Source organism: Phyllobates terribilis, unplaced genomic scaffold, assembly GCF_046119375.1.
Source record: "Phyllobates terribilis strain yellow unplaced genomic scaffold, ASM4611937v1 Scaffold_10__3_contigs__length_209671492, whole genome shotgun sequence".
Taxonomy (NCBI): Eukaryota; Metazoa; Chordata; class Amphibia; order Anura; family Dendrobatidae; genus Phyllobates; species Phyllobates terribilis.
In genome coordinates, this window is record NW_027362770.1 from 154,107,508 (window position 1) to 154,120,061 (window position 12,554).

The 12,554-nt window shown below is 38.4% G+C and overlaps 1 protein-coding gene across 1 annotated transcript; it reads right to left on the reverse strand.

The window, feature by feature from the left end:
- Nucleotides 1-2,106: 2,106 nt before the first annotated feature.
- Nucleotides 2,107-10,751, reverse strand: FGF23 (fibroblast growth factor 23). The gene is made up of 3 exons (XM_073649956.1): nt 10,316-10,751; nt 8,401-8,504; nt 2,107-7,542 (listed from the first exon to the last, which is right to left on the reverse strand). Exons 1-3 carry the CDS (start codon nt 10,653-10,655, stop codon nt 7,084-7,086), a joined length of 903 nt encoding a protein of 300 aa, XP_073506057.1. The 5' UTR covers nt 10,656-10,751; the 3' UTR covers nt 2,107-7,083.
- Nucleotides 10,752-12,554: the final 1,803 nt, after the last annotated feature.

The following is a 12,554-nucleotide window of genomic DNA, read 5'->3' on the forward strand; positions in this document are numbered from 1 at the left end:
CTCTCATTCACTCTCGTCTGGACTACTGCCACTCTCTTCTGATCGGTCTCCCTCTAAACAAACTTTCTCCTCTTCAATCCATCCTGAATGCAGCAGCCAGGGTCGTATTTCTGTCCAGCAGCTTCACTGACGCCTCTACCCTGTGTCAGCCATTACACTGGTTACCCATCTGCTACAGAATGCAATACAAACTCATCTCTCTCACCCACAAAGCTCTCCACAGTTCTGCACCGCCCTATATCTCATCCCTCATTTCTGTCTATCACCCCACCGTTCTGCAACTGATCTAAGACTGCCATCCTCCTTAATCCAAACTTCACACCTCTGGCTCCAAGACTTCTCTCGTGCCGCCCCAGTTTTCTGGAATGCTCTACCCCAGATGATTCAACTGATATCTAGACCCCATGTCTTCAAACGTGCTTTAAAAAACCATCTGTTTAGACAAGCCTATCACCTCAACTCACCAGCGTAACTCTCCCCTGTCCCCTCCTAAATATTAATCTTAATCTGCTCCTGCGTATTCATCTGTCTCCACATCCTCCATGCACCCAATAGCACACGGTAACTGACTGATGGCCATGTTCTACCTATTGTATCCCCCGATTTCCATATAGATTGTAAGCTGGCAAGCAGGGCCCTCCCTCCCCCTGTAACTGTTGAAATGTGATACATTGTTTATATTGTCTGTACATGTCCCCACTTAATTGTAAAGCGCTGCGGAATATGTTGGAGCTATAAAAATAAAAAAAATATTATTATTATTCACCCAATGAATGAGCATTTTGCTCATTCTCCGGGTGATCGGCAGCCTGGTACACAGCAGAAACGTCATGAAACGAGCGTTTTTAACATAAATATCTTACGGTGTAAATGCAGCTTAATATCTATCTACCTGATATCTATTTATCTTTATCCAATATCTATGAATCTATCTATATCTATCTCATCTACTGTATATAGAGGTGTTATCAGTCATTGTACAGTAGGAGGAGGAGGTGAGCTGTGATATCACCTGTTGTGAATGGTGGATCCTGCGTTATCTGTTGTATATAGAGGTGTTATCAGTCATTGTACAGGAGGAGGAGGAGGTGAGCTGTGATATCACCTATTGTGAATGGTGGATCCTGTGTTATCTGCTGTATATAGAGGTGTTATCAGTCATTGTACAGGAGGAGGAGGTGACCTGTGATATCACCTATTGTGAATGGTGGATCCTGTGTTATCTGCTGTATATAGAGGTGTTATCAGTCATTGTACAGGAGGAGGAGGTGACCTGTGATATCACCTATTGTGAATGGTGGATCCTGTGTTATCTACTGTATATAGAGGTGTTATCAGTGATTGTACAGGAGGAGGAGGTGAGCTGTGACATCACCTATTGTGAATGGTGGATCCTGTGTTATCTACTGTATATAGAGGTGTTATCAGTCATTGTACAGGGGGGGGGGGGTGAGCTGTGATCTCACCTATTGTGAATTGTGGATCCTGTGTTACTTATCTTACATGTGTGTATAAAAGGCATATTTTGTAATCTGTTTTTGGTAAATGTTCAGGATTTCATTATACATAACTGCAGGAAAAATCCAACCATTCTTTTATCTATCTATTTTTTATCTATCTAGGCACATGTTTGAGATGCTCTATTGCCCCCATAAAAATAACCATGAAAAGCTTCTATGTAGCACCTATTACAACCCTGCAAAAAAGTACAAACTATTGTGCCTTAAATACTATATCAAACTCCGAACTCCTACAGAGTCATAGCCCTCGGACCACCTGTACAGTGTCAGACACATTCTACATATAGTGAAGCCGCCGTCTGGCTCATATCTCTGTAGTGTAACTTCTGGGGGTGGCGTCGTGCCCCATTATTGTACCCCACTAGACTGTGAATGATATAGAAACTCCAGAAGTGGGAAGTATTGTTTTATACTGCACACTGGTGGTATAACACAGGGGCTTCATGTCACGCCTCTGGTCAATTCCCCCAACCCATAAATAAATATTACAAGGCGTTATTTTTGTGATGAAGTATTTTATTGGCATAGAAGAGAAGCATCGACTTAGTGAAACGCGTCATAAATATCTATAAATAAAGCTACAACCTTGTCTATAACACTATAAATAAATAAATAAATATCTCAACCTTACCCCATAGGACAAAGAAAAAAAAGTATTCACGCCCCCGGCCATCAGAGCTTAGAAAACTGAACAAAGGAACAATATGTCGGGCTCAGAACATAGATTAAAAAGGACCCATCTTCAGATGAAAGTGTCAAGTTTTTGTCTCTTATTTTATTCCTTCTGCTCCCCTGAGTATTCCGGTTTTTGTTTTTTTTCAATACGCCCTACGGTTCCTGAGATATGGGCCTTTTTATTTAGTACTACTTTTTCTGGTCTCTAGATCATAGGATCTTTGGGGGCGTGTCTTTAGTCTAATCTACATAATTAGCCTGGGAGCCGCGCCCCTTTAAAGATAATACAAAATTAGCGCTAAATAAAAAGGGCCATATCACTTGAACCATATGGTGTTTTTTTTTAAAAAAAGCAGAAATAATCAGGGCAGAAATGAGGAAGAGATGAGCACAAAAACAGGTCACTTTTCACATGGTGACAGGTCCTTTTATCAGTGGAGGCGGCCATCTTAGGCTCCAATCTGTCAATTATGATAATGAAGATTGTATATAGAACACCTGGGCCTTCATAGAGGAAGTATGGATCCATATGACAACTTCTTGTGACTACCTTCACTCCCAAGGCAAGATAGCCCTCAAACGCCTTCCCATTTTAAGCCCTAAGAGTGATATTTCCTGAAGGAAGAATTAGGGTCCTTTCCTTCTTCCCCTCGAATAGATAGCTTGGACCCCCTTTCCATTTGTCCCGTCTCTTTGATATGAGACTCTAAGATTACAAGATCTTGTGTTTGTGATGCCAACGTGATTCGGTAAATACTTGCTCTGTGTTGTACCTCTGTTATTCCTCCTGGAAATGCATGACTATATTGAAAAAACAGTATTATACCAATTTTTTTGCCAATAGGGTGTGCCTTTACTATATCAATGCAGTTCTGGACATGTCAAACTGTGTAGGCATACCCCTATTAACAAGGGTGTTGACAGCACCTAGTGGCCAACTCATTTATGCATTTCCAGGAGGAGTAGTTGAGGATCAGTAATATCAGTAGAGGTGATGGCACATGGATACCAGAATACCCCCAAAACAAGACAATGCGGTAAAGGCATACACGCTCTGTATAATACACACTCTATATAATAGTGCAAAATGTTATCATCACTTTAACCATTCAGTTTAAGAAGCTGCCATTAACCTCTTAGCTTAAAGGGTTATTCCCATTTTCATAATAAATGTGTACGGTCGGACAGGGCTTTGAAAAACAAACAATTGTGCAATTTACTGCTAATTAAAATTTTCAGCCGTTCTAGAGATATAAACATTTTTATTTTGTTTATAGCTCGTTGTCTTGGAGACTGACCACCTCAGCTAGACAGCAGAACATGCTCAGTGCTTACAAGCTCTTTTCTATAGAGCTTGTAAACACTTGTTTTGATAAAGCCGGCCGGGATTGCTGGAGCTCACTGTTACCTCCTAATCACAGCCAACTTGAGCACAGTGCTTAGAAGCTACACAAAAGTGGTGGTCGGTCTCCTAGGCAACGAGCTGCAAACAAAAGAGAAAATTGTTAATATCTCAAGAACGGATGCAAATATTAATAAGCAGTAAATTGCAAAAGTACTTGTATTTACAAGCTCTATCCGGCAATATCCATCATACAGCAGTTATAAAACAAATATAAAAATCTGGGATTAATAGATAATTAGTATTCTGGGGATGAAAACCATTCAATTTGGCCCTCCTTCAATAGCGAGAATGTGTGGATGTTGATGTAAATAGCACTTATTGCCCATATGTATAATAAAGGTGGTCGTGCTGTGACCTTCAATTGCTCGTCCACCTAAAATATAGGAAAAGTTCTTGAGTTGCTATTTCCAAGCATTAGTAGGGCCCCATGGACCTCAATGGTGACCTATTATAGCTCAATATCACTGGTTGTAGGGAACCCCAATACAAGTCCATACAACCAGACCAGTTGTCTCCAATCTGTAGTTCTTGAGAAACTGCAACTCTTAGCATAGTCTGAAAGTGAACAGAGTACTCAAAGTTACAGTTTCTCAATAGGCGGAAAGTTCCCTTGTTTACAGTTCCTCAACAGTCGGGGAGCGCCCAATATAACAGTTCCACCACAGGTGGAGAGCGCTCTTGACAACAGTTCCTCAACAGGTGGGTAGCGCCTTTGAGATCAGTTCCTTAACAGGCGTGAAACGCCCTTGATAACAGTTCCTCAACAGGCGGGTAGCACCCTTGAGAACCGCTCCTCAACAGGCGGGTAGTGCCATTGATAACAGTTCCTCAACAGGCGAGTAGTGCCATTGATAACAGTTCATCAACAGGCAGGTAGCGCCCTTGAGAACAGCTCCTCAACAGGCGGGTAGAGCCCTTGAGAACAGCTCCTCAACAGGCGGGTAGAGCCCTTGAGAACAGCTCCTCAACAGGCGGGTAGAGCCCTTGAGAACCGCTCCTCAACAGGCGGGTAGTGCCATTGATAACAGCTCCTCAACAGGCGGGTAGCGCCCTTGAGAACAGCTCCTTAACAGGCGGGGAGCGCCCTTGAGAACTGCTCCTCAACAGGCGGGTAGTGCCATTGATAACAGTTCCTCAACAGGTGAGGAGCACCCTTGAGAACAGTTCCTCAACAGGCGCGTAGTGCCATTGATAACAGCTCCTCAACAGGCGCGTAGTGCCATTGATAACAGTTCCTCAACAGGCGGGTAGTGCCATTGATAACAGTTCCTCAACAGGCGGGTAGTGCCATTGATAACAGTTTCTCAACAGGCAGGTAACAGTTCCTCAACAGGCGGGGAGCGCCCTTGACAACTTTCAAAGTCAAGCATGCTCTGTCTTAATTTTGGGTCTAAATTTATACATTGATCAAACCCTTTTTAATTTGCAGCCAAGCCATAAAGAAATGATCTATGTGCAGGCGGTGACTTGCAATAGATGAAGGTCTGAAGCTGATCTAGATAAGATTTTATCACGTCATGAAATTTTTTTGTTAAACATTTTACACTTTTAATTTAGTGGGTTTTTTTGTTTTTATGTTACCAAAATTCTTACTAATACATTATTACACTTATTGTTAAATATTAAATAAATACTTTTTTTTAATAGAAAATGTTGGAGGAGACTTAGGACAAAAAGGGAATCTCTAACATGTTGGTTTGAGATCTAAGATTCTATTAGTTTCTTAATAAATCTTCTTTTATGGAGCTCTGTTTTCTGATAGAAAGCTCTAAATTTCCTGCTATAAAATATAAAATATTGAATGCTTGCTGTGTCTACTAGGGGGAGATGAAGAGCTTTACAGAATACAGATTTATTGTTACGTTCTATGCATCAAAAGTATGCACTACGCTCCTGAGCTCCCTCTAGTGGCGGCCAGACAGGATACAATTATGCCTGAAAACGTAATTTAAATAATAAATCTTCCTCCACAAAAAAATTTCTAGTGCAAAAAATTTAAGTAAATTCAATCACAAAAACTTTCTTTAAACCATGTGATAAGGGTTGACTGGTACTAACAGAATTAAAAATAAGAAAATCCTCATCAATTGTTACTAATAACTTTATAGGGGTTGTCCACCTATGGAGAGATTTTTTTACTTAAATGCATGTATTTGGAGCTAAAACTAATTTTTGCAATTGGATTGCATAAAAAATGTTGTACCGCTTGCCTCCTGTAACCTCATTGTTGAGCTATCTATTGCTGGCTGCAGAATGAGTTAGCTGAGAATCTGCCAGTGAGCTCATTCTAATGGACTGATGGGTGTTAGTAACTCTTTTATCTGTCTTTTTTTGAGCTTCGCTCAGCTGATTTATGACCACAGAGCACATCAAAGTTGAATATGCAAGGAAACAAAGAGCCTGTAAAAGCCAAACGGTGCAAAGTTTTCAATGAAACCCAATATTGCTATGTATAGAACACCTTCCTTTCTCTTTGCCTAATTTCAGAACTTTGATCCTAAAAAATAACCTAATTTAAGGGATTGTCCACTACTGTAAAACCCCTTATTTTTGAGCCTGGGGAGCAGAGAAAAAAAATTGATACCTCCCAGTGAGATGACGTACCCTCCGCAGCCAAGCAGTAGAAACAGCACTCCTACCAGATTTTTATCCCTACTGACCTTGACTACAGAGGGAGTTGCACCGCTCTGGGAGATGAGCATCAATTTTTTTTCTTATTTCCCAGGCCCATTAATGAGGTGATCATTAATGGCCAATCTCTTTAAATATAATTTATTGAGTCAATCTCTGTTGTAAAATTAAAGGGATTTTCAAAGATTTTTAAGTTCCTTAAAAGCGACAAATGCATTAAAAAAATTAACCAAAACTTGCGTTTTTCAGTCCTTTTCCTTTCCAGCCCCACTGGTCTTTAGAGGTTTTTCATTTGCTTGTCTTGCAGTCCTTGCATTGGGTCCTTTTTGACTTCATTGATTTTGTGCTGTATATGCACCCTTACCAATAAGGTCAATAATGAGCTGCAGAGGTCATGTGCAAGTGGGCAGTAATCTTACCTGGACTGGACTTCGAAGGGAGCATAAAAGTTGGGTGATGGTTAATTTCTTTTTAATTTTAGCTCATTATCTGCTATTATGGAAGTTTTAAAAATCTTAGACAACACTATGGCCGCCACCAGTATTGACTAATTGTCTTGGGTTTGGCCTCAAAGACTCCCAATAAGCAATTGATTTTGCCAGGGGGATCCATGATTAGCCAGAAATTTGGAGTTGCATGGTGGCCATGCTCCTCTAGGGAGGTTCCAAGATCTGGACATACCCCTACATGGTGACCTCTTTAATAGAAGACTGAAATGTATATTTGTTGAAGTGCTCTACCTTAACCATAGGGTATCCTAAAAATAGCAATATTATGGAATGAGGATGATGATTTCATTGACTTTCCCTAAAAGTTATAGTACCTACGCTAGGTTTTGCAGACGCTTTAAGATCAGTTGAAGCCACTGAGTTGGGATGTCCTCTTGTAAAAATATTCACGTGGGTTTTCTTTCCTTGTGATGATAACGCCCCTAGGGTCTTCGGGGTCTTCCTTTTCATTCTTATTAGGTCTTAAGGGCTCTTGAGGGTCGGAAGGTTTGACATCTTGAGCATCCTTGGGGGTTGGGTAATTCAGAGTTGGCTTCTTTCCTCTACTTACATTAAGAGGATCTGGATACAGATCGGCGCTCCTTGTATGTCGGACAGGTTCAGGGGTGATAAATCTGGTGATTGGGATTGTGTTCTCCATAGACAAAAATTGGGAATAGGGAGGCAAGTCCATTCCTGGGCGGAAGAACTGTTTTGGTTTCCTTAGGCTTAGAAGGTAGTTGTGCTTTGGAGAATGGTAGACATCATGGCGGTTCTCGAGGGTTTCATGCTTGAAGACGCAGTCATCATAACTAAAGTAGTGCTGTGGAATATGGAGGTTGATTAATACGTGGTAAGTCATTTCAGAAAGGAAAAAAATTCAAAATCTTGTGCCAAATTACCAAAACCTTGTTGATCACGGCATGTGGCCTACTGGTGGCAGTATGGAATCTCTACTGGTCCTGGTACTCTCATGGAAAGTTGACCACATAAAGGTGGCCATCTCCTAAAAAAGTTAACTAACTTGATGAGAGCAAGACAACCAGGTCATAAAGGGTTTGTCCACTACTCAGACAACCCCTTTTTAAAGGGGTTTTCCTGAACTATTTTATTTTTACTATGGACCTAAAAACTAACATAGGCAACTACCTTCCTGTTCTACTCGGTGCTGGCTTAGAGTGTTCACCGACTGCTCCTGCTAGAGATTCAGCTGTTCTATGTCAAAGGATCAGCTCTTCTTCTTGGCTGCTCTGGTGATGGGGTGTGACTTCTGACATAATGCTGACTGATTGCCGGCTCCCCGCAGTTGGACAGCTGGGAGCCAACTGTCAATCAGCATGACATCGACAGTCATGCCCCATGAGCAGAGCGGAAACGAGGTCGCTGCTCTGTTGACAGTGGAATCCACTGAATCACTGGCAGGGGCGGTCTGTGACTGATTTGTGTCGGCAGAGATCGGTGCCGGGTACAACAAGCAGGTAGGTAGCAGCTACTTCCTCTCTCCCCATTAAAAAGTGAGAATCAGTAGAAAAAAAGTTTCTAAAGGTAACCAATCAGACGACTCTATATTCTAACGTGTTTGGTAAATAGTGGATTCCAATTGGGCATCTCACTAGTTTTCTTCCAGGAGAACCAATGATTTCTTACGTAATATTAAGGAATCGTTGAGTCCAATACTTACTGATCCAAAAGCATTGCCGAGTCTGTCCATGCACAGGTAGCGTCCGCTTTTGACTCCCGTAATAACAACTTTGCCTGCAGACTCAGATCTAATCATCAATGCACCTAGAAGAAAGGGGAAAAAAAACGGACAACCGGTGGGCCGAGGGTCAAATTTTTAATTTTTATCCCCAGTTATTTAGATCAACCCAGTAGACTGTATGGGATATTTTTATCATATTTCTAAACCTAAAGTGATTTTTTTTTCACATAACATATTAGGACCCCAGTGTTATAAATGGCCCATACTGTATGAGGTGGGGGGCAAGTTGCAGATATTGCATTGGGACCCCCCATGTGGGAACCTCACCTATTGGCACAATTTCAAACACATCTGAAAAGGAGTCTGTCAGCACAAAATGACTGTTCAAACCAAGCACAGGCGCTCGGTGCACCCTTGATGTTACCAAACAGTTCAGTGCCCCTTCCCACCATCTTGTTTTACATCTATCTCCAACCCCTCCTCCTTGATTGACATCTCAGGCTTTATAAAAACCAAAGGAGGGTGGAAAACAAGTAAGTGAGAAAGTGCATGCAACTTTTTGGCCAAGTGTGCACCGAGCTCCTGTGCTTGGTTTGAACAGTCATTTTGTGCTGAAAGACTCCCTTTAAAGAAAATGTAGCATATATTATTATTTTTTAATAATTATATATATAATTAATATTTGAAATTATATATTAGATACATTATTTTTTTTTCTCAATTAGTTTCTCTTATTTTTATTAGATTTTTTCTTTTATTTTAGTGTCTGCCCTTAGACATCAATATATTGGAAATAGCCCATTTGCTTCCAAGGAGGATTGTTGTGGGCATGCTCTGTAATTGAATATTTGGCTTAGAGATAATTGCAAGATTTTAATTAATATATATTTATATAAATTAATGTATATTAATAATTATATTAATTTAATATTTTAAGTGCTTTTTTTATTTTATGTTTGGCAATATTTAATATTATTTTACATATATATTACATTAAATATAATAATATTTTATACATATTAAATTTAATATATATTACATTTAATATGTATAAAATATTATTTAATATATATAAAATAATATTAAATAGTATATAATATTTATAATATAACAATATAACATACATTTTTCATTTTTTTGCTATATTTAATATTATTTTATATATATTTCATTTAATAATATATATTAAATGTAATATATATTAAATATTATTCAATTTAATATGCATATAAAATAATATTAAATATTTCCAAAAATTAAAAAAAAAATCACTTAAAAAATTGATTTAACCAATAGATCATTTTCTGATAATTCTTTCCCTTTAAAACAGTTTTGTCACCCTTCCCCCCTGTATAAAATACTGAATATATTCCTCTGGCTGCAGATGGACCCTATTTTTTTTATGCATTGTGGTGGGCAATGGGGACATTTAAAGGGTAACAACCTCTTGCATGGCGGAAACCCACTATGTAATAAGAATTCTAAGCATTCACAGGAATGATAGGAATTATCATAATATATAATATAATTATAAGGATTTGTGCTTCGGTCCATTATAACAGTATCATATAATAAGTGATGCTAAGTGTTATATTAGTAATAGAGATAAGCATAAATTATTATGAACGTGTTTCAAAATACCATTAAACTGCAAAAAAAAAAAAACCCTGATAACAGAGAGCAAGAGCATACAAAAAAAATTCTCATCGTGTCATATCTGGTTAAAAAATGCAATGTTATTAATATAAAAAATATTAATATAAAAAAGAATATATAGAATATTAAATATAATAATTTTTAAACAATTTTGTAACATATTTGATCATTTATTTAAAAAAAAAGTATAATTTATTTTTAAAAAAAATTCCAATATATATATATATATTTAGCTTACTGTAAATGGTTTGGTGCGGGGATCCGTCTATGTGGCCGTCGTGGTTGATCTGCAGGTGGAAGCTGTTCCATTCGGTGGCGGTGTACAGGTGCATCAGTCGGTCCGGACTTCCCCATCCTGAATTTATTATTGGTGATGAATTGGGAAAGGCGACATTGACCTTTAAACTGGTCAGAAAAAAAGTTAAAAGTGCTAATCTGTTGCCTTGTCTGAGGCTGGACATGACTATTTGTTTTCTCTTGGGATAGATGCTGGTGAAATAGGATCTGTCCTCTGTCCTCAGCTCTGAGGCTTCGATGCTTCCTAACTTTTTTGCAGTATATATAAAGGCTTGGAGCATAGTGACATCACACAGGAAAAACTTGTTATGAACATCCTTTCTGTCGTAACAGCAGAAATTTAAGAGAGCCCTGAGACATCAAATACTTAAGGAAAGGGATTTCACATGGGTACCCTGGGAAAAAGCCAAAAAGCCATGCCACAGATTTTTTAATAAATATATACATATATATATATCGTTATATACATATATATTTCAAAAATATTTCCAAGTCTTTCTACAATACATACATGATATATATATATTTTAATGCTCAACAATTCTCCATTCCCAATAAGTGTTAAATTTGGTGGATTTTTTTTTTACTGTCAAATGAATATTAATTAAAAATATATTTTTTCAAAAAGATTTGTGTCCATCTTCATTATAAAGTAGTATACGTGATCTTATTTGATTTCATTTAATATTCAACTAAAATTAATTATCATGATATGATTTTTTTTCCTCCATTAATTAAATAAATAAAGGAGAGCCTAAATAACACTGAAAACTGAAGACGGGCACGAATCTTTTGAAAACGGGCATCAGGTTATACATGTGTTAATAGTATCACATTGTAATGACAAAAAATCCACAGAACCTAAAAGATAGTTTAATATAATAATAGAACAGGTGAGTAAAGGTCTCGTGTGGAAGGCAAAATGGTCATGTAGTTAATTTCAAACTGAAATTCTTTGACTTTCTCCTTCCTTTCATTCTTTTTCTTTCTTTCTTTCTTTCTTTCTTCCATTTTCTCTTTTTTTCTTCTCTTTTTTCTTTGTTTCTTCCCTTTTCTCTTTCTTTCCTTCTTTCTTCCTTTATCTTTTTCTTTCTCTCTTTCTTCTTGCCTTCCTTCCCTTTTTCTTCTTTCTTACTTTTTATATTTTCCTTCTTTTTTTCTTCCTTCCCTTTTTTCTTCTTTCTTTTTTCTATCTCTCTCTTTCTTTCTCCCTGCCCTCCTTCCCTTTTCTCATCTTTCTTTCTTTCTTTTTCTTTCTTTCTTCATGCCCTCCTTCCCTCTTTCTTTCTTTCTTTCTTTCTTTCTTCATGCCCTCTTTGTTTCTTTTTTTCTTTCTCTCTCCTTCTTTCTTCCTGCCATCCTTCCCTTTTCTCATCTTTCTCTTTCTTTCCTTCTTTTTTTCTGTCTTTCTTCATGCCCTCCTTCCCTCTTTCTTTCTTCATGTCCTCTTTCTTTCCTTTCTTCATGCCCTCCTTCCCTCTTTCTTTCTTCCTGCCCTCCTTCTCTTTTCTCATCTTTCTCTTTCTTTCTTGCTTTCTTTCTTCGTGCCCTCCTTCCCTCTTTCCTTCTTGTCTTCATGCCCTCCTCCCCTCTTTCTTTCTTCATGTCCTCTCTCTTTTCTTCATGCCCTCCTCCCCTCTTTCTTTCTTTCTTTTTTTCTTCATGTCCTCTTTCTTTCTTTTCTTTATGCCCTCCTCCCCCCTTTCTTTCTTTCTTCCTTCATGTCCTCTTTCTTTTCTTCATGCCCTCCTTCCCTCTTTCTTTCTTTATGCCCTCCTCCCCTCTATCTTTCTTTCTTCATGTCCTCTTTCTTTCTTTTCTTTATGCCCTCCATCCCTCTTTCTTTATGCCCTCCTCCCCTCTTTCTTTCTTTCTTCATGTCCTCTTTCTTTCTTTTCTTCATGCCCTCCTTCCCTCTTTCTTTATGCCCTCCTCCCTTCTTTCTTTCTTTCTTTATTCATGTCCTCTTTCTTTCTTTCTTTTCTTCATGCCCTCCTTCCATCTTTTTCTTTCTTTCTTTCTTTCTTTCTTTCTTTCTTTCTTTCTTTCTTCATGCCCTCCTTCCCTCTTTCTTTCTTTATTTTCTTCATGCCCTCCTCCCCTCTTTCTTTCTTTTCTTCATGCCCTCCTCCCCTCTTTCTTTCTTTTCTTCATGGCCTCCTTCCCTCTTTCTTTCTTTC

Coding starts and splice junctions, on each gene's coding strand:
- FGF23 (XM_073649956.1), bottom strand. CDS start 10,655: ATGCTCCAAGCCTTTATATATACTGCAAAAAAGTTAGGAAGCATCGAA. Junction 8,505..10,315: donor CCCGCACCAAACCATTTACA/GTAAGCTAAATA, acceptor CCTTTCTTCTAG/GTGCATTGATGATTAGATCT. Junction 7,543..8,400: donor TCGGCAATGCTTTTGGATCA/GTAAGTATTGGA, acceptor CATATTCCACAG/CACTACTTTAGTTATGATGA.